A 22179-nucleotide genomic window follows, 5' to 3' on the forward strand; every position below is an offset into this window, starting at 1 on the left:
GACGTGTGGCCCTTTGCTGCGTGTCATGTCAGGTCTGTAGGTGTATGAGATGAATGTATTTGTCTGTAATGAAAGCTTTGCAGGTCTTTCATTATTAAATATTATTATTATGATTATATTATTATAAAGTCATACAATCTGGTGTTTAAATTGTGTTTTAATTTTACTGACCTATCTACTCCAACCCTAGTGTCCACTGAAGTATAAAAGGTATAAAAGTATATGATTAAAAAAATATGATTGGGTAGTGAAGACAGTAGTTGTAAAGTTGTTCACTTGTACCCACACCTCCGTCAACCATGTTATTAGATCAGGAAGAGGAGGATAAGTTAAATTAAATTAGTTAGTTTAGTTAGTCCTCACCCACATTGTTTGGAAACATAAAGTTTTTGTTTACATTTTACAGGAAGAGGGATTTCATTTACACACACGTACGCAATAAATAATAAATGAACAATAAACACAGGGACACATATCTTAGATTGTGCGCTATATTACCAAACAAATGTGGAATTAATTAAATGATTATAAAGTAGCTGCAACACAGATAACCCGGGGCTTTTATGTCCCTGAGGGCTTGAAAGTAGTTGTCCATTTGTTAATTCTCGTGAAAGTATGAGTAAAACTCAGCTCGGCTTTGATCAAACCACCACATTAAAGAGTTGCTTACAGGTTAATGCATCAGTAATAACAATCCAAAAATATATGAGCTTATAACTCTCGACAGGAACCATTTGCCTGCGTTAGTACTTTTAATGCTTTAAGTACATTTTGCTGCTAAAACCTTTGTACAGTGTATTTATACAGTGAAGTATTTGTACATTGTATTTATTTAAGTAAAGGTTCTGAATATTTCCTCCACCGCTGACGCATTTAAAGTAATGAAACTGTAATTAGAGGATGGCGTGTTCTCTGTAGATGCGTTTTACCTCCCGGCGCTTATTTAAATAGAGTAGGTGGTCTGTTCGCCAGTTGGAGTCAAAGGATTTCTTTCTATCACACGAACCCCAATTTGGTTTCAGACAATAAACTGAGGCGGGAGGCAGCTGTTGCCATGGGAGTGACAAGCACAGGTGAGAGTTCCCCAGTTGTTCCTAGGCGTCAAGATGGGAGTGTAAGACCATTGACACTGTTTGCATTGTTTAGGGGGAGTGTATGTGTGTGTGACAGAGTTTTCACACTGCAGAACAATTTTCATTTAGTCTGTTTTTCTGCCGTCACACCTGATTTTTGTTTAAAGCAGACAAGAGAACAAGAGAGAAAATAAGACAGACACAAAGCACTGCTGCTTGTTCTGTACAGTTGCTCTTGTTTCTGGAAATCAATGTTAGTTATGTTTAGACAAGACAAAATAAGGCAGCTCTCTGTTCTCGTATCAGTTGATTTTTCAAATGTTGAATGATTTGGGTTCGGCTGAAATTACCGTATCTCTCACCAATGACAGATTGATTCATTTTAGATATTTTAGGGCTCAGAAGTTGCCTGTAGTGCATCCTCCATGTTTCACGTTGGCCTCTAATGTCAACTGTCTAACAAACACAAACCCCAAAAGCTTTATGAGTCAGTTTCTTTCATGTTTACAGCCCCAGATGGAAAAGATTCAAAACACAGAAATCGTGTAAATTGACACAAAATTGCTTAATGTGTGTTCAAGTTTACCAGCTTAGCTTTTGTTTGGTTACTGAAAGTTTGCCAAAGGTTACAAAGATAGGACTCTCGAGTTTCGATGGAAACCAGAACAGACACCAGAATTTCAGCGTAAAGAGGAAAAATCTGTGAGGTCTGGATTAGGAGCTGATCTGACTCTCTTTGTTTCAGCTCTGCTTAATGATTTTGTCTCTTTTGTCTAGCTTGAATCCATCAGCGGGAAATACATAAAAGTTGCAATTGATCAAACATTTCCTTTGTTATATTTTTAGAAGCACTAATTTGTGATTATAATTAATTAAAAAACACAGCAGAGAATGTTTTCTACATATATATAACCCGTTATTTTTCTCCCCAGCGTCCTGGCATGCCGTCTGGAGCGAGGATGCCCCACCAGGGAGCTCCCATGGGCCCCCCCGGCCCACCGTACGGAGGGAGCCCAGCGGTGCGGCCCGGCCTGCCCTCTCCGGTTATGGAGCCCAGTCGTAAGAGGCCTGCCCCCTCCCAGCAGGTCCAGCAGCAGCAGCAGCAGCAACAGCAGCAGCAGCAGCAGCAGGCCGTTCAAAACCGGGCCAGAAAGTGAGTCTGAATCCCGTCGACCTCCAACTCCTACCTGAACACTGCATGGCTTGCATATAGAGCTCCTTATTTATCTGCTTCTGTGTGTTAATGGTTGAGATCAGACTACAATGGCTATGGTTACACTTAAGTAGTAAAAAATTAAATTAAATGTTGCTCATATTGGCATCGATCTTCAAAACCAAACATGAAAATGGTCACGAATCATTTTAGTAAGAGCTGGGCATCGAACCATAATATTCTTTAGCACCAACCAAGTACCATTGAACTTATAACTTTGCTAATTTTAGAATTTATTTCATTGCAGAGAAATGTCCTCATACAACGACATTAAGCACAATGCACTGGCCTTTGGATTATTGGATTATTTTGTTAAATGATAATACAGGTTGACGTATAAAGGTTTAATGGTCTTGGCAGTAGGTATTGTAATGCCACCGGTATCAAAACATTTCTAATAATAGGCCTACCAAGTCCTGCTGTTAAGACATATAGATTAGAGACAATAGTGCTTAAATGATTAGTAGTTGAGATATTTCAGTCTGCACCGAAGTGGTGGACCAAGCAACCAACACTACCACACCACTAATGGCTATATTTGCAGGTTCCAACTACTTAAATTTGAGGATTTATATCTTAAATGAATGTCTTCATGAAGATGGCACATTGAGCCATTAGCTTGTTGGTTCTGTTGATTAATAATGGATTAATGAAGCCCTACAATACATCCACAATACATACTGTGGTCTAACCTTCAGAAACATAAAAATCATTGTTACCAAAAGTGAAACCATGACCTCTGTGTGTCTCTGTTCATTTAAGTTTTTGTTTTGCTCCACTCTTTTTCTTTACCTCGCTCTGTGCATCCAGCTCTCATCGTACCAATCGCTGCCATGACTGAATGTTCCTCCTCTGTTCATCCTCTTCATGTGTGTAGTCTCTTCAGTGGTCTGGTTTGCCCCCCATGGTCATGTCTATGTGGTTGCAGTCTGCGGGCGTTCAGGGTCTAGTTCTTGCTTTTGCTTATTGTTACGCTATCTATTGTCTGCTATTTGACTACCGTGTACAAAAGGTCTGAACATCAGTATCCCGAGCACACACACACGCACAGACACACACACACACACACACAGTGAATGGATGTCTATTAGGAGACGAGTGTGTGGCAGGTATGGTCATTAGAAAGGAGATCAATATGCGCACTCAGTGGACCTCTGTCTCTCTCTGTCTCATTCTCTCAGTATCTGCAGCACGATTGATCCACTTACAATTAGGCAGGCTTGTCGAACAGGTCAGGGGAAATGTTGTCCGGCGTCGGGGCCTCAACCCCCAGAGCGGCCCGGCTGGCTGCGGACGATCTGATCGATGGTCCAGGGTGACCCGTCCAGGTGTCTCTGTCTCTCTCTCTCTCTTGCTCTCGCTCTCTGTTGCTTTGTGAGGAGTGTGTGTCCTCTGGCAAACAAGTTGATGCTCCAGCTCCCCGCTCTACTCCATCCAGCTCAGACCCCACGTGGCTGCCAGCTGAGGGCGGGCCACCTGTGTTTGCAGTGTCATTGAGACCTTATGGTCCCAGCTACGCTCCCTCTGCAGAACAAACGCTGTCCTACGCAAAGCTGCTGCTAAAAATAGGATTTAATTCTGGTTTGCTTTGCATAAAGTGTTATGAACACTCAACCCTGTGTCCTAGAAATTACGTTTATATACTACTAATTTGTTCTCCCAAATATGTTTTGTGGGGGAAACATAATTGCCGCCTGGATCTTGTTCCTTGGCAGTATTTTGTGTACTAGGAAGCTCTACATTTATATACCACACATAACTCATAGGCAAATGATAGCCAGGATTTTGACGCCAGAGACCAAGGTTCACATCCTGAGTCCCTTGTGTGGTCACACAGCTTGGAAAATACATTAATTTACAACGTTTTCTCATTACGTTAATGGAAAACCTATTTATATTGTAAATTAGTTGTATATAAATGTAATTCAGAGGAAACAGGGATGGAGTGTAGCTTTTAATATACCTCCGTGGTGAGCCTATTAAACCAAAGTTTTCTGTGCTGATTTATCTCATATGTGCTTTAAAGTCCCTCTTTAAACAATCTATTACAGCATCATCCTGAGCATAACATTTCAGATGCATATTATCATACTCATTTGCAAAGTGGATGTCTTGTGGGAATGTTAAAAAATTCTTGTGCTCTGACTAGCGTCGCATTTCTTTTCATGCGAAACCAAAGCATCTTATTATTGTCGATCTTGTGAATCATGTGTTGCATCACACAGGCTGAGGGTCTTCTTTAATTGTATAAAACTGGTTAAAAACGTTCCACAAAATTGTTCTGCAGTTACACCATTTGAAGAGGCAAATGATTAATATCGAATCTCAGAGTTCCCGTAGCAACAAACACACAGAACGTTGTAGTGTAATGTAAAGAGGCTGTTCTGACTGTTTGTGATCAAACAACAAAGTTAACTAAAATCTGCTGTGGTTGCCATCACCTTGGACATCGCCTCAAACATGGCATCTTTTATTTCCCACGAGGACCGCATTATTTATAAAGCCCTGATCTTTTATATGAACCTCTGAACCTTGGTTTTTGCTGTTAATTTGAGTCTTTGTCCTTGAAGTAACCTAAGAATGTGACTTGCTGCTCATTACACATTACCGTTACCTAGGACACTTGCCTAGGACGGTTGCTTAGGAACATCGCTAGCTTCATGCGATAATGAAACAGGTTTCTTGTTGCTAGGTCAGCTGGTTTAAGGTGCTAGACCGGAGCTGAATTCTCTGGTCGAGAGCTAGTATTTTGTCAGTGAAAATGCTTAGAAAGGTTTGAGATTCATGTTTAGAAAGTGAGCGAAAAGGTGTGCGTAGCATGCATGTTGTCTTCATCTGCACCTCTTCATTACTTCATCAATGCAACATTCATATATCTGGAACTCAGAGCTGAACAAAAAGAGCTAAAACTCGCTAAACACTTGCTTGTTAGCTCCCCTCCCTGTGATACACGAGTTCACAGTGTGTCCATTGTCAGTGTATTGTCTGTCTGTGTGTGTGAAGCATGATTGTTTTGGTTCACCGAGAAACTTTGTTGAATGAGCGTGTCCCTCAGATGAGGCGCCTCCCAGGTCCTCCTCTGCTGCACTTTGTACGTGCATGGACACAGTTACACGCCCATCCCAGTGCCTGCCCTTGTCTGAGTTTTAGAGTTTGCACCTACTAACAGACCCTTGAACTTAACACACTGTACACACTGTACACACATACAAACAGCCCACACCACCAGGTGTTTCCCCCTCTGACGTCGTACTTGCTGCCACTTGAGTGTGTGTCTCGCCACAACTCTAATCGGACAACCTTCGAATCCTCACCAATTCTTAGGAAGCCAGTCGGATTCCCCGGAGCCAATGAGATGCCGGCGAGGCAGATGGACATGAGAGAGCCCCAATCAGATCCCACGCTCGGATCAAAGTAGGAGTTTATTCTGCTGCATGTCCGTTTTCTTACGTTTGATGACTCTGGCCTATTTAGTCTTTCACCTGAGCCCAGCACTCCCTCCTGAATGAGTTGTTTTGGCCAACTGTACGAACGGGCCTAGAAGTTGACCCCTGAAATGTAGTGGTGCATGCTTTGGACTGGAGCATGGCATGATGGGAACAGAAAAATAAAGTAGAATCCAATCTCAAACCCCCATTTAAATCAGTTTAAAATGGCGGATTGTTGTGATGCAGGTTTGTGTTTTCCTTTGCAATGCACCCTGAGATCTTTCGATTCTCCTTGCAGCGGGCTTGTTTCAGTATTTGGCATGCTGATGTAACATACTGCTTCACAGAGCGTTCACAGAGCTCTGTGATAGAAAATTTCTCTACACTGCAAAAAAATTCCCTTCTACAAAACAAGAAATTATGTAATCTGAAGAATAGGGTTGGGCGATATGATGATATATATACCACGAGACGATAGAAATGTAATGTATCCCTGTAATAGCTCTAGTTCTATTATGTCATTCTTATCTTCAACATGTTTGGTTTTTCAGGATTTTGAATTAGCCAAAAACATTCCCATTTAGTTAAAATATATTTATACATATTGATATCGCAATATAAGTTGACCTATACTGAATATTTGATCCATACCGCCCAGCCCTAGAATCAAACAAATATCAGGTAAGCAAAAGGTTTAGGCCTCTATGAAAGACTATCAACCCTTGAAAGGAATCGTTTTGGGAAATGTTAGCCTAGCTTAGCAGAAAGACTGAAAACAGGGGGAAACAACTAGCCTGGCTCTGTTGGACGGCAAGAAAATCAACCGGCCGACACGCCTGAAGCTAACTTATCTCTGCTTCATATCGTGTTTGTTAAATCTACACGAAAAACAAACTGTAAAAAAATGTTTTGGTTTTTCAGGGAGTGGTAAAAACCAAAGTTTTGGTTTTTGTACAGACTAAACAAAGAAGATTTTGTGTTTGAATTAGTGAGCTTTAGCACTGCTGCTAGGTAGATTCACCTTCATATAGAGCCAGGCTAGCTGTTTCCCCCATGTTTCCAGCCTTTATGCTAAGCTAAGCTAACCACCTGCTGGCTATTGCCTTATATTCAGCCGACATATATATACGTACACTGTTATTAACCTTCTCATCTAACTCTTGGTAACTCTTAGTAAAAACCTGGTAAAAGCAGTGAGATTTGACAAATTCACAAGGTGCTCCAATGTAGATTATCTTTTAATTCTTCTCAATATCCTAATAAAAAAAAGGACTACAGAGAAGAATCTGAAATCTTTGAAATAAGACATGAATTCCTTTGCTTCCTCCCACCTCCCAGAGCTTTGCCAGGGTAACGCTCACAAGGCAACATTACCTTGCTCTTTTTGCAGTGTAGCACCATCTAGGTGTTTTTAGCCAGTTTATTTCCTCCAGCGGGCACCGAGGAACACAACACTTGCATGATTTTATACGGGTGCTCCACATATCCCAGGCGTTCACATGATGCTGATAGAGAAGGAAGCTGTAGTGTTGTTTCTGTAATTAGTTTCACTTAGTAAGAAAGTTCTGACGAGGGGACCAACTTGGCACAGATTTATCTTATTGTTCTGAGTGCCTCCTTGAGTTAGTATACGATTAAAAAACATGGTTTTGGTAAGCAAATGTTGTTCTCACACAGCAGGAAATGCCAGAAATTCATGAATGAAAATATCTACACACACACATACATTCTCCTACATTCTCTCGAAGACTCTGCATTCCTAAAAGCTCTTGAACACACATCCTGTCACCATCCGAGTCCTGCTGCAAGAGTGATTCTGCAGAGTGAGTGTGTGTGTGTTTGGGATTGTGTGTGTGCGTGTGTTTGGGATTGTGTTTGTGTGTGCAGCGAATACATGTCATGCAAGAGATGTGTGATGTGACACTTTTTTGGCTGTTGGAGGCTTTCACTCTCCAGGTGGACCGCTGCATTTCACATAAACACACGAGCACATACACACACACACACATATGCACACACACACACATATGCACACACACACACACACACACACAGCTGGGATGCTGGGGTGCTGGATATGGCCCAGCATTTTAGCAGATGGCCTGGGTGCTACGCTATCAGTCACCATAGTAACATGCTCTCTTTTTCCTCTTTCTCTCTGTCTTTCTCCCCCTCTCTCTAGTGCTAAGAGAAGGAAAATGGCAGACAAGATTCTTCCGCAAAGGGTGAGGCTGCATATTTTTTTTTACCTTTGTTGCTCTGGTTTTTTTTCTGTTTGTGTGTGTGTGTTATTATCTTTTGTGTGCAGAACAGAAAAATCCTGGTCGGTTTTTGATGTCAGGGGTTCTTGGAAGGCACGGAGGGCCAGATGATTATGTGTTATTTCAAAATGAGAAGAGAGAGGATGAGGGGGAGCGATCAGGAGGTTTTAGGGGGGTTTTCTTAAGGGGTTTTCGTTCTGTCATTTGGATGGTGGCTCACTGATTTAAATTGGAATAGTCGGCGGGATGTGGCAGAGACGCAACCACAAGTAGAACCGAAAGAGGCGGCCGAATCGTCGCGTTGCCACAGGTGAGTCTGTGCCGACTGAGGTTGTGATTTCCATCCCGTGGTCTCAGTTTTGGGGCCCTGTGCCCACGCCATCACCTCACCACGTCCTGGCCGGCACACAGAAGGCTTTTGCACTGAGACTATGGAGGTCTGGAGACTGCGAGCAGTCTTGGCTCGGTCTTATCCCCTAACATAACCCAGACAGAGAGATAGCAGTAGGCATGGCTAGGGGCGCCACTCCACAATAATGAGTCAGGGACAGGGAATGTCTGCCACACTCCTCTGTCTGCTCGGCACCTCAGCCCGGTGAAAGGCGTTGAGATGGAGATAGAGAAGGAATGAGAGGGAACAATGAAGGCAGCCATTTAGAAAGAAACATGAAAGAGGAGAGAAGAGGGAGGGAGGAGCAGGAGCGAACTGGAGGAGTGTGTGTGCACAGTTTGGTAAGTAAGCAGCAGCCCCTGATGCTCTGAGGACTTTCATCGGTATGGTAATGTTTAGAGTCCGGGCTGGTTGGCTGCACACTCTGCATCTCATTTTTATCCCCAGGATGATGTGGACCACTGTGTTTATGGTGGACAGAGCAGCAGCAAAGGGATATTTCTACTCCTGTCAGCTTCCTATAAGAAGAAAAAAGCTTAAAAAGAGTTTTAATATTATGTGTCACAGTTGATTCTAGTCCTTATACTGTATTAATTTGAATCTGATGAAGTTGTTTATGAAGTCCTTGGTCTCTTCAAAGTCAGATTGACACAGGTTTTCCAGCAGGAGCCAAGAGTTAACCTCTCTTTTTATATATTTAAATATTTCTGGGCATCAGATGATACCAGAGAGATCAGTGGAGGGAGACATGCAACACAAGTGCCCGGTTGAAGTCAAACTGGGGACATTACAGTTCATGATCAGCACCGTAGACCACCAGGGTGCCTTGAGTTACTGTATGAACCCCGCTAACGTTGGGGTAGGTCAGTCAGCACGAACTGAAACTTTAAAAAAAACAGCAAATATGTCAGACTGAACTTTGGGGAAATGGGTATAAAATGATACCGTCAAGAATATTTCCATTTGATGGAAAGGTTCTGGAGATTTTAGTCAGTGTCAGTGAAGACCTTGGATATATTGATACAGAATATATATGTAAGACAGTGTGGACTCCTATCTCAAAGCTTCATAAAAGAGAAATTAAAGGAATAGTTGAACATTTTGAGAAACATGCTCACTTTCTTGCAGAGTTACATGAGAAGATCAACACCACTCTCATATCTGTTGTATTGAATATGGAGCTACAGCTAGCAGCATAAAGACTGGAAACTGGTGGAAACCGCTAACCTGGCCTTGTCTAAAGCTTACAAACTCCAGGACGTCACTGCTTCCATAAAACTGGAATGTGTGTGAATGAGTGTACAGATTAAACCAATGAGATATAACGTGTTAATTAGTGAGCTTTAGTGGAGCCACGCTGGCTGTTTCCAGTCTTTTTGCTCAGCTAAGCTAAGTTAACCAGTTGCTGTCCATAGTTTATAGATATGACAATGATATCAATCTTCTCATCTAACTCTCGGCAAGAAAACAAAAATGTTATGTGTTATACGATTCCTTGAAAGGACACCATTTGTTAGGGGCTGAATGTCCTTGAAATAAGACACTGGACCCCCTACAGCACCAAGGCAGGGCAGACAACTAATCTGCTTAAGCCTTTTAGTGGTATTCAGATAGAACCTGTGAATATAATCTGACTTTTTAATACTGTGTGTGTGTGTGTGTGTGTGTGTGTGTGTGTGTGAGACATACTGCAGCTGTTAACGTCAGATTGTCTCCCCTCTGAACAGATCCGTGAGCTGGTCCCAGAGTCTCAGGCCTACATGGATCTGCTGGCGTTTGAGCGCAAACTGGACCAGACCATCATGCGCAAACGTGTGGACATCCAGGAAGCACTGAAGAGACCAATGAAGGTAAGGACAAGAAAACGTGACTAATGAGGAGCCAGCGTGCCCTGCTGTCCCTCGTGGTGTCTAAAACACCAATTATCCATTTCTGGGAGGACAAAAATGTAATTTATAGGAATCTTTGAACCTCAACAGGTATTGAAAGAAAAGATCTTCTTAATAACTAACTACTTTTTAATAAAGGATTTTATTTCTCACCTTTTCTGGTTTCGTCTCACCTTAGAACACAAAAGAAACGTCCTTTTTCAAGGCTTCTTGACTAATCTGCTGTTATATTAAGATAATCAGTCCAAACAGGGCACCTGCAGCATGACATTTTAATTAATTTTTTTTTGTGAAACGTCCGTTTAAACTGTGCTATTTTATGTGCCCTTGTGTCAGCAGCAAAAGCGTAAACTGAGACTTTACATATCCAACACCTTCAACCCCGCCAGACCCGACGCTGATGACTCAGACGGCAGCATTGCATCATGGGAACTGCGAGTGGAGGGAAAGTTGCTGGATGATGTAAGTTTTCTTTCATTTAAAAATATACAGTACATTCACACTGAGTTATTGAGTCAGTTTAAAAGTGAAATAACCTTTAAAAAACTACAGTTTCTGTGATGCTGATCTGCCGCGGAGTGTAGCATTATGTCATCTTCCACCAGTGCGAGTCTAAAACACAACTGAGATCATAATATTCCCATTTATTATGAGTGTGTTCCACTTTGGGTCGTTTTTTTGGCCAGCAGTCACACTCGGTAATGACGTGCTCAAACAACTTCGGACAAGAACAGTATCGACTGGCACTGGAGTATAAAATAAATGATTGATGTTGTGAAGAGTGTTTAGAGAGACTGTAAATGCAGCATGAAAATCAGAATATTCTTACATTTGTTTTGCACCGTAAGCTTCGCCTCAAAAAGCTCTGATGTTCTCAGCAGTCTGGGGCAAGGCCGTCATTTCACAGTGGTAGGAAGCATCTAAGTTTCACAAACCACAAATATTTCTGGTTGAGCTCAGAGGAAGTGGACCCTGAGAATGTCTAGTGTCTCTCTTTCTGATCTCACTTGGCCTCTTGTGGGCTTTTGATGAGTAATGTTGCTATAAGCAAAGACATGGCAACAAGTATTTCCTTTTTTGCATGTGTGTGTTTGATTTTACACATTAACTGACCACCTCCTTTCTCTCTCTGTCTGTCTCACAGCCGGGGAAGCAGAAGAAGAAGTTCTCTTCGTTTTTTAAGAGCCTGGTGATTGAGCTGGACAAAGACCTCTACGGTCCTGACAACCACCTGGTTGAGGTCAGTTCAAAGATGGCCACTGCACCCTGTGTACACAGGAAGAGGCTCATTTATTTATTTTTGCACAGCTGCCATCAGATAAACCTTTACTCTGCTCTTACAGAATTATGGTATGTTTAGTGTTTGTCACATGATCAGTGTTTTTTAATTGAATGAGCACATGGAATAACTTTAGACGTGGTCAGTAGTGGTATCACTATATGAGCTGGCTCTCATTTCTTTGTATTTCATTTGAGCTGCAAACAAGCTAACATGCTAGTTAGCACATTTTTGCTCCAGCACGGTGGATTTGAAATTAAATTATGAATAACAGACTGAATTAGAAAGCAGCTCCGTCTCAACCAGGGTTATTAACTAAAACTAAACTAAAACTAGGTGTAAAAAAAAAGTTAATAAAAACTGTGCTTACTAAACAAAAATAAGATTGTACAGGAAATGTTTATAGTTTCAGTCTTTGTCAGTTTGGTCAGTTATCTTTATCTTTATTAAGACTCTGCTGTCTATAAGTGTAAGTCAGTGTGTTTGTACCTATACTGAACTTCTTAAATCTTAACTTAACTTAAACTAACACTGAAACATTTTTAGTAAATTGAAACTGAACTGAAAACAAAAATAAAAACTAATGAGTCATGAGTTTGTACTTCTGTGTTCAACTAGGTTGCCACAGTGTACCGTTTGTTCAGGGCTGCATATGTTTCCTTTTTGTTCTGGGACTTTGTTCGTTCTGTCCTTTTTTTTTTTCATCATAAATTGGTTGTGTCTAATGTTCTGAGTGCTTGCGTCTCGAAGCTGAGGTGGTCGCAGTGACTCTTTTGAGGGTTCCACTCACTGGCAGCAGAGAAAAGGAGAGTGGGTCATATGATTCCAGTAATTTAGGGCTTGTTTATGAATACCTAACAGTAGAGGATTTGGGCCTGATTCAGCTCTGTGTGTGGAGTTGGGTGCCTTTGAAGAATACTTTTGCAGGACTCTGCATGTTGTTGTCTCTTGGCCAAGAAAGTTAAGAGAGCTTATTTCCCAAAATGTCAAAATATCGCTTTAACAAACTCCGCTTCGTAACATTCACATCTGGACAACTTGGCTTTTGGTCACTTAATAGGTTAGTGCTTTGATTTGAGATCACATGTATTAGTAATAGAGTGCTTTTTGTATGCTGCACAAATCAGTGAATCCGACTGTTCAGCCATGCAGTCAGGGTCAGTGACGGCCTCTTCATCATGCACGGGGGAGACGTTCACCGAAAACTGTTATTTTGTGATGTCTGGTTTATTCTCGAGCTTCAGTCACCCCACAGAACCTGCTCCATTTTACATCCCCATTGGATAAATACAAAAGAAAACAGATGGAGAAAGTGGGCTGTCCTTTCTCCTTTTTAATAAAGTGATTCTCTATAACACATAAAGGAGACGTTTAAAAAAAAAACAAAAAAAACGATCAAGGTTGTTTTAATATGCAGGTGAGAGGCAGAGAAAACAAGTGCTTACTTATTAAAAACAATCATTACCCGCCCTTCACTTTGTATCTTCACAAAATGTATTGACTTTAAAAAAAAAAACACTTTAAGAGTTTCAAAGTGAAAATTATGACTTCTCAAGGTTCCTCCTTTTAAAAGGGTATTTTAGCAAGGCTCTCAGGTGCTTCGCTTTGAATGATTTTCCATCAAAATATTTTTTTCTCTACCTTGAGGTACAATCAGTACTTAATCTGTTCTGAGTCAGCCATTGATTGGAGGAAAACATTACCTGGTATTGCATGCCAAGTTACTGCAATCCACTGTACTGAGGATGTTTTAAGTGCTTTTTCTTTTCAGTTTCTGAGCAGTAAAGATAAAATGGAGATGTAAATAACATTTAATCTGCAGCGAGACACAGAGGAGGTTCTGATACATGTAAACACAAAGAGTAAAACACTGAATCTTATGGGAATTATTGTACTTGGCCAAGCTGATATTTCGTTTTTTTTTTTTGTTATTTCTCTTCGAGTCTACGTCTACGGTGTAATCCTGCGTGTGATAACATTCATCTGCGCAGCCGCATGGTTTAACCTTTTGCTATTTTGGTGTCTCAGTACACTGTGCATGGCTCGTTTGAAAAACTTTAACCTCTCATCAAACCACAGACTTTGCACTCTAGGTCAAGATCAAGGCTGCTAGATGAAGGCACGCTCAGGTTTTTTTTTTACTTTGCACGTTTTTTCTTTTAATCGTGCCACATGTCCAGCTTCGAACTGTTTGCAGTTTCCTTGAAGCCCTGAAGTGTTTCTCTAAAACGCAAAATATTAATCAAAGTTAAGGGTCAGGAAGTAACAAGCTTAGGTCATTTTATTAAGAGGTTAACACTAAATTAGGCTAAAATTCTCACAGTGACTATGTATGTAACATTTGCCAATTAGCATCAAACACAACATAAAGATTAAGAAATATAATTAATTTTTGTAGGTGTTTGGTCACAAAGTATTGAACAAATAAATATGTTGATGTTGCTAGATGCAACCTTACACAATGTGAACCACTAGTGACGCTAGAGGAAGAGTCAGAGGATCAACAAACATCGTCTAGAAACCGTGAATGTCTCTGTATCTGTCCAATAGCTGTTGAAATATTTCGGTCTGGACCAAAATGGTGCATCGACTGAACAACTGACATCTTCATTCCTGGCTGTGTGGGTGTGGTTTGACCTCATTTCACTCATGCTGCCGGCAACATAAGCAAACAGACCACACAAGTGTCATCACATTTTGAGTCCAGTGTGGGATTGGTGATTGGGATCACCTTTTTCCTACTGAGTTGTCAAACTTAACTTCAAAACAGTGAGAAAACCAAAACACAGAAATCTCTCATGTAAAATAACCAAAACTTTGGCAGAAAAGAAAGCGTCTCGCATGATCCCGTCGCTCGTAATGAGAGAAACAAGAGGTGTTCAGGGCCTTTAAAGCAGGAATTAATTAGAGATTCTGATTAATAAAGTGTGAAACAAACTGAAAATGAAGTATGAAACTAACAAAATAATTCAGTCTGAATAAACCAGCTCAGTGTGGTGGTTTGCTCTTGCAGTGGCACCGCACTCCCACCACCCAGGAGACGGACGGCTTCCAGGTGAAAAGGCCGGGAGACGTGAGCGTGCGCTGCACTCTGCTGCTGATGCTGGACTACCAGGTAAGCAGAGTTGTAGTAGTGACAACCTGTAGGCCACCAGTTTATGTTTTTAGGGGAGTATGAAAAGGATGTCGGATGAGATGAAGCTGATGTAAAGGCTTTGAGGTGGGTTTTAACGCGATTATATCGTCCCCGCAGCCTCCCCAATTTAAGCTGGACCCTCGCCTGGCTCGCCTGCTTGGCATTCACACTCAGACCCGCTCCTGCATCATCCAGGCGCTCTGGCAGTACGTCAAAACCAACAAGCTGCAGGACTCCCATGACAAGGAGTACATCAACTGTGACAAGTACTTCCAACAGGTATGTGCTGTAAATCACACATGTTGTTGTTGCATGAATATTAATATCTTTGTGGCTGGAAATATTAAGTGGTGGAAGAAGTTTGACTTTAAGTACCAGTACAACAAGTCATTCATTTAAAATTTTAGTGAAAGTAAGTGAAAGTACTATAATCTTAATGTATTAAAAGTAAAAGTACTTATATTATTATATTTTTGTAAGTTTTAAAACTTCATATGGTGAAGTTTGGTAGTTTGATTAGTTTCCTAACCTAGGGGTCCGTCACAAAATAAATCTGATGGGTCTTGAGATGATTAATGGGGAAAGGAAATATTAGATTTTTTTGTAAATATTGGATCATTTGATCTCTTTGGGATTCATACAGTTATTAAACATCTAAAAAGTTTAGGAAAATAATATTTTATGAACTGATTTTGTCTTTTTTTATGTGAAATCTTGGTTTGAAAAGTAACTAAAGGAGTAAATAGTACAATATTTCCCTCTGAACTGTAGTGACGCGGATGTATAATGTAGCACATAAGTACTTGAGTAAAAGTACTTTCCACCACTGAAAATATGATATTGCTGCAACATTATTAATATGAAGTATATCTCTCTTGTAATACTGACCTCTATAATTTCCAAATGTATATATGATACACATTCCACTTTAGAAACAAATTAGTCTACAATTAAAGTTGTGTCAGAGAAAAACTTCCTCTTCAGTCAAATCTGAGTAAAATGATCCGACGAGTCGAATGAATATTTAACACTTAAAGGAAAACTGTGCGTCCACATGCTTCAGTAAAATCAATCAACCTATTAAGGTATTTTCAGTCATAGTTATCAATAAACTTGGTGGTTTTCCTCACAGATGTTTTTCTATTCCTTCGCAGATTTTTGATTGTCCTCGGCTGAAGTTCTCTGAGATCCCTCAGCGCCTCACCAACCTCCTCTTACCTCCTGACCCCATCGTCATCAACCACGTTATCAGGTAGATTCCTCTTCTACTGCATACAAACCTTATTCAACCAGGAAAGACTTGTTGAGATTAAAAGCTCAGAAGTAGGTAGAAGTAAGGTTTTATTGTATGTTTACACGTGTTGTCTTTTACTTAATGTGACACATTTGTGCCTGGTTGTGTTTATTTTCTCTTTGTGAAGAGCGTTTGTTCCTGCTCTTGTAAAAAGAAGTGACATTTTAAAAAGATATTTTAATAAAATAGCTATTAAAGTTGCCTTTGTTGTCTCCGTGTGGCCTCAGGAGCTAGAAAATAAAGAGCTTTTTATAAATAGCTTTGAGTTATTGTTTTCTTTCAATGAACTTTTACAAAACATAAAAAATTTAATTATTTTAAAAAAGAAATAAAAATATAATTAAACTAAAGTGGTGGCCACATTATGAACGATATGTGAGATCTCTGTCGTGGTTCTGTAATGATTTTGTCTCAATGAACGTTTTCCGCTCTGCGTCAGCGTGGATCCCAACGACCAGAAGAAGACGGCGTGCTACGACATCGACGTAGAGGTGGAAGACCCCCTGAAGAGCCAGATGAGCAGCTTCCTCCTCTCCACTGCCAACCAGCAGGAAATCGCCTCGCTCGACAACAAGGTGAGATCGCCGACATCCCAGAACACAAACCTTTGATGCTGTAAATCACACTGAGGTGATAAGTAAGCAGCATCATGGGGGCAACCAAGTTTATTACTTACATTTTTTTAAACAGTAGTTCTTGTTTTATCGCAGTAGTTTGCTTGCAGTGGATTTCACACCTCTGTTGTTTTAAATGTGGGAGCTATTCTTAATGTTTGACCAAGATTTATGCTTGACAGACACATTAAAGTGGCATTTCTGTGAAGAGCAGGTTGCTGTGGCTGAGCAGGAAGGAAGGGCGGGACAGAAAACACATGCACACACACAGTAGCGCTGCTTTGATTAAATGTGTGGACACAGATGATGGCAGAGGCATACGTTTCACACTCTTTTATCTCATTCACCTAAACGTTTAAGGAGACCAACACAGATACAACAAGATACTAAGACAGGCTTTAAGAGCTTATATCGAGTGTTGCATACTTCGGCCTTATTCAAGTGTTACTAAAATCACCAGTTCAGCAATTTCTCCTCTTAATTTTTTACATCTTTATACACATCCTTCCCTGAGGAAATGCTTATTTGCTATTAATAAATGTATTTAGATTTTAGTCCTGAGAGTTGATACAGAATCAATTAGATGTTGTTGTCTATGATTTTTATCCATATACTTAGATTATTCAGATGCAGTTTTCAAGTTACAGTTAAATAAAGGAAACACTGAGTTGTCTGCCTTTTTTCCCCTTAATGTATAGTATTGTTACTGTTCCTCTTTCAGATTCATGAGACCATCGAGTCCATCAACCAGCTGAAGATCCAGAGGGACTTCATGCTCAGTTTCTCCAGAGATCCCAAGGGCTACATCCAGGACTGGCTCAAATCCCAAAGCCGAGACCTTAAGGTTCGATATTACTATTTATATGCAAGCACGCTCATGCTGCTCCTTTCGTAACTTAAAGGCACATTGAAACTCACTGCCTCTATTTGACATATATTCTGGATGTAAAGGCTCATTGAAGCCATCTTTATTCACACCTCTGAGTAGAGCATCACGTTACCAATAAAGATACACTCACTCTGTTAGTAATACAAAAAAAAGACAAATAAACTGACTAGAATTGACTAACTTGAAGCCCAAACCCCAGCTAAGTGCCCCCTAGTGGCTACAATTTGTTGTTCAAGAGGGAATGAAACATGAAAGATCACCAAAATAATTAGGAATCCTCTTCAGAAAGATTATTAATTGGTTTGAAATACGTCCTCCTGGAATTTACATGCAATATGCAGCTTATAGTAGCTCATTCTTCCCCAGCATTGATGATTGTCCCTTTTTTGGCTGTAGCTAATGACAGACGTGGTGGGGAACCCCGAGGAGGAAAGGAGGGCGGCGTTTTACCACGAGCCCTGGTCCCAGGAGGCCGTCAGCCGCTATTTCTACTGCAAGGTGAGGAGACGCCATCTAATCCCCTTTTACCTCACAACATCCAAGCTCTGCCTCTAGACGCTCAGATGACTTCTTCTTCCTTTTCTTTCCTCGACAGATCCAGCAGAGGAGACAGGAGCTGGAACAGGCCTTAGCTGTGCGCAACACCTAAACCAAGGCCCTCCTGAATCCCTGCATCTGACTTCAGAGCTGTGTGTGTGTGTGTGTGTGTTTGGATGTGTGTGGGGCCATCGCTGTAGTCTGGTGAAACCTTAAACCTCTAAACTAAAAAAAGACAGCATTTGTCACGAAATTTGAGCTGAGAGGAGGTTGTTTTCCTCACGACAGCAGCGATGCGCACGTGTGGAATCCAGATTTCGACGCACATACGCGGTCGCTGCATATTTGTTCAGTTTTGCCCAGGACTGTGAGATTATCATCATTAAACCGCATGCATTCACCCCCACCCACCCACTGGAGGTCAAGCCCCTCAGAACACAGGCATCTTCAGACTCACTGCCTAATAAACACAACTCTCCTCTTTCCGTCCGCTACTCTCTGCTTTTGTAAATATGTTGCAAAACGCGTCAAGACAAACTCCGAAAATCGGCTGCTCACTCACTCACGCCGCTGTGGTATTTTTTGGATTCCTCGACTCGAAGAGTTTGATACTGTGTCCGACAGAAATGTAACATGACGTAAACCCGTGTCACAGTCGACCCTCACAGCGCTCTGGATGAGACTCTTTTATGTTTTCCAAATCCTTTTTTGATCCTTTGTTTTTGTGGTTGTAAGTGTGACTGTGTGTTTTTTTTATTTGTTCTCATTAGTGGAGTAGTTTTGATTAAAGATTGATTAATTACACCAGCAAAGTCGAGATTACAGTGTGACACATTCGGGGGGGTTGCAGGGAATCAACGCTATCTATTAAACATGAGGTGTGGATTTAATTCATTTTCAAGTTTGAGTGAATTAATTGGAAAACCTCCAGCGTGTCTCATTTTAGTCTTATAAAAGAGTCTTTTTACAGTAATTCCTACAACAGTATTAGTTACGTGATCTAAAGTATTATCGCAGTAACGGCTCTACGTCTGTTTATAGCAAGAATAGTGTTTTAATGAAGGAGAAACAAGTATTGATCATCATAAGAATAGCTTTTTTTCTTCCCTTAATCATTAGCAAAATGACAAATATGCCTCTACATGTTGGGAGTTGTCGACCGATTTGTTTGGTCAGAGTCGCTCACTGCCTCTTCCTTGTGTGGTGTTTTTTTTGCCAGTTAATGTCATGAAGGTGTTACCAAAGGTTGCAACGAGAAGAAGAGAACATGATCACTGAAATAGAAGTGGGCAAGAAATTCCTCACCTGGGTTTAACATGAAAGTGCAACGATGTCTTAACAAATCTGAACAATTTGGGTAGTTTCAGAGTGGATTTACTCCCCAAATGTTTGCGTTTTGTAGCCAATTAGGCCTCGAGTTTTATGTAAACAAACCCTAAGACTGTTATTGCATTGAACGCTTAAACCCAGGTCTGGAGAACTGTGTCCATTTCTACACTTTTTATGTTACAAGAAGAAGAAGTTTTCTTCTTTTGTAGAGATGTGAATGTAAATATGTTTCTGTCCCTTAAGAGGGCCAGCTGTACAGTATACGACAGACTATCTGTGTGTGTTTGTTTGGGGGGGATGTTGGGGTTGGAGGGGTTGGGGTGTTACATGGTGCAGTATGGGAGCTTCCATGAGTTTTGAATTAGTAGGGCAGGAATGTTAGTGTTCCTCTGTGTACTATCTTGGGTTGGGGAGGTTTATTTTAGGTCCATCCCGTAACCATCGTGGGAGCTAGAAGCTCGAAACAAAGAAAGCTTCAATCAGTAGCTGTAACACACGATTTAATCTGCACCGATCTCATTTTTACACTTTTTTTTTTGTTAATGACACTTGACTTGTATGTATATGTTGTAATGTCAGATGGAGGAATTTTTAGTTTTCTCTCAGTAGTCAGTTTCTAGCTGGAACCTTTTGTCTGGGGGTTTCTTTGCACTGTGCTGTAATTCTTTGACGGGACTCTTCGTCACGGGTGAGACCCTCTTTTTATTATCCCAGCGTACACAAAAAGTGATCGGATGATTTCACGATGACCTATGCATGCTCCATGGACGTTAATCAATACATTCGACGAGACAGTGTGTGTACATATAAAAAGCTGGCATAGCAGTCTGTGTGACGAGCGAAAAGACTTGTTGATATGCCTTCTGGAAACTTTTTTGCCAAAAATGATATGCCCTACCAGCAACTAACTGTAGGTGTGATTTTTCTGAACTGTGTTTTTGTTACTAAGTTATATTTGACTGCACTCATTAGAGGAGAAACGGTAGTCATTGGTAGTATCTTAGTCCTGTGTCTGACCTGGAGTGATTTGTCTTTGTATGGCCAGGGCATTCACATTGTTGTCATACAGTCACTGATTCACTAGCACCCTCTTGTGGAGGAAACTAGACGCTGCAACTCCTGGGTGACCTCAGCTTTGAGCGCCACAGAATAGCTGACAAAATGTTAACAGACTACTGTCTCCTGTTACTTAAACCCTGACGTACTGTTGACATGTTTGTCCCACCCCCTGCATGTGTTCGTGAAGAGCGGGAAACTGCTCTTTCTCTCTGTTTACACTGTTGTCAGAGCATCACCAACAGGGAGGTATAGTATACATAATACTGTATATCTGTAAAGAGCGAACTCGTTTGGTGATCCTACAAAAAAAAAGGGAAAACAGCTGTGACATTACGAGACAGCCTGGATGTAAATAAAGAAGCGCTTGCCAAAGTTTGTAAATGCCATGAGATCTAAAGTGTCTTTTTTCACCTTTTATCACCACAACATGTCGATGCAAGTCACTTTCTTTGTGCACATAATAGAAAGACATATTAAAGTAGTAAACCGAGCTCTACAAAACCTCTATGTGTTGCTTAAATATACTTCAAAATATCATTTTAATTAAATGTTAGGATGTTTTTAAACATTATATTTACTTTCATACTCATTCGTAAAGCTACAAACTGGAGAACTGCCCCTTTAATGTGACATTACAGACAGAAAATTATGATATAAAATAAAAAGGTAAAAACTTGAGTTCAAAACAAGGCTTGAATTCTGGTTTACAACTGGTTTAGCCATACAATATTGTAATTTTTATTAAATGATGACTTAACATGCTGTAGAAATATTATGTGGGAACTTACAAAGTAAATGTTACTGGGATTAGGGGGAATTATTAGGAAAGTCAAGTGCCTCTTCTACATGAAAAGGTTATAAAGAGACTGGGTGGCATTAATTAATAAATTAAGTCAAGAGACAAAACAAAAAAAAAGGCCCAAATTAGGTTTTTTTGCCATTCATCTTGTATGTATAATGACTTCATAAATATCACTGTATGTACTGTTACTGTGATCATTAATGTATATTTGACACACACATTCTTTACTCAAGTAGAAGTTAAAAAGTAGAGGCTCTATAATGTACTTTAAAGTAAAAAGAAACTCTCTTGGTTCCTCTGAAGGACATTTCTACCGGCTGCCAAATGTATCTGAAACTTCAAATAATGTTTTGTCTTTTTATACGTCACTGTTGTTGTTGTCATTCAAAGAACTAAATAGATAATTCTCCTCAAAATGCTTAAAAACTAAATAGAAAATGTAAAGAATAGAAAGTACAGATGTTTAAAAATGTAGGGTGTAAAAGTAAAACGTTTCCAGATAAATCCTCAAGTACAGATATCTGAAAAAGTACAAATAATTTGTTACTTCCAACCTGATATTTGATGAATTCACGAAGAGACATTTGGTGTTTGAACCACAATTTAAAGCATCTTTCACTTGCAAAGCATCATTTTTATAAGATTCAAATAGGTTAAATCCATCTATCAATCCTCCAACTTTCACACATCCAGTGTACGATATGATACGACTAGATAATTGCATACTGTACGAGCTGCCTTGATATGAGGAGATCTAACCTGCCTGCAATAACAGATGCCTGTGGTCACAGTGAGACTCTGTAATTACAGCTGATCAAATTTAAAAAACATGTTGAGACTTAAAAGTTGTTGTTCTCAAACATTTAAGGGTGAAAATTACTCAAACGCACCCTTTGATATCCAGAACATAACTATTTTCCAGCCACAGCAGAACTCCGCTCCGTAAATGACATCAAATTATGCAACTAAGTTGTGTAGCTCTGCT

The 22179-nt window shown here is 40.4% G+C and overlaps 1 protein-coding gene and 1 long non-coding RNA gene across 7 annotated transcripts in view; one reads left to right on the forward strand and one right to left on the reverse strand.

Annotated features, from left to right (window-relative positions):
• The window catches only part of LOC118321025, a 25678-nt gene extending 21984 nt beyond the window's left edge, over positions 1 to 3694 (reverse strand). Inside the window, exon 1 of the long non-coding RNA XR_004796389.1 lies at positions 3495 to 3694. This is a non-coding gene — a long non-coding RNA (uncharacterized LOC118321025). The remainder of the gene's footprint in view (positions 1 to 3494) is intronic.
• The window catches only part of smarcd3b (SWI/SNF related, matrix associated, actin dependent regulator of chromatin, subfamily d, member 3b), a 28348-nt gene extending 7570 nt beyond the window's left edge, over positions 1 to 20778 (forward strand). Inside the window, exons 1-14 of one of the 6 annotated variants that reach the window (XM_035652179.1) lie at positions 2084 to 2226; positions 3468 to 3614; positions 5503 to 5700; positions 7897 to 7939; positions 10094 to 10216; positions 10592 to 10717; positions 11400 to 11495; positions 14548 to 14649; positions 14788 to 14949; positions 15825 to 15922; positions 16404 to 16539; positions 17300 to 17422; positions 17864 to 17965; positions 18063 to 20778. In XM_035652179.1, the coding sequence (XP_035508072.1) occupies positions 3592 to 3614; positions 5503 to 5700; positions 7897 to 7939; positions 10094 to 10216; positions 10592 to 10717; positions 11400 to 11495; positions 14548 to 14649; positions 14788 to 14949; positions 15825 to 15922; positions 16404 to 16539; positions 17300 to 17422; positions 17864 to 17965; positions 18063 to 18116 (1386 nt within the window). In that variant the 5' untranslated portion in view covers positions 2084 to 2226; positions 3468 to 3591 and the 3' untranslated portion in view covers positions 18117 to 20778. Of the gene's footprint in view, positions 1 to 2005; positions 2227 to 3467; positions 3615 to 5502; positions 5701 to 7896; positions 7940 to 10093; positions 10217 to 10591; positions 10718 to 11399; positions 11496 to 14547; positions 14650 to 14787; positions 14950 to 15824; positions 15923 to 16403; positions 16540 to 17299; positions 17423 to 17863; positions 17966 to 18062 lie in introns of those variants that run through there. The other 5 variants (XM_035652189.1, XM_035652142.1, XM_035652152.1 and 2 more) reach the window with 5 other exon arrangements.
• The last annotated feature ends 1401 nt before the right edge of the window (positions 20779 to 22179 follow it).

The sequence above is a fragment of the Morone saxatilis genome, unplaced genomic scaffold, assembly GCF_004916995.1.
Source record: "Morone saxatilis isolate NCDOM2014 unplaced genomic scaffold, NCSU_SB_2.0 Contig0, whole genome shotgun sequence".
NCBI classification, from domain to species: domain Eukaryota; kingdom Metazoa; phylum Chordata; class Actinopteri; family Moronidae; genus Morone; species Morone saxatilis.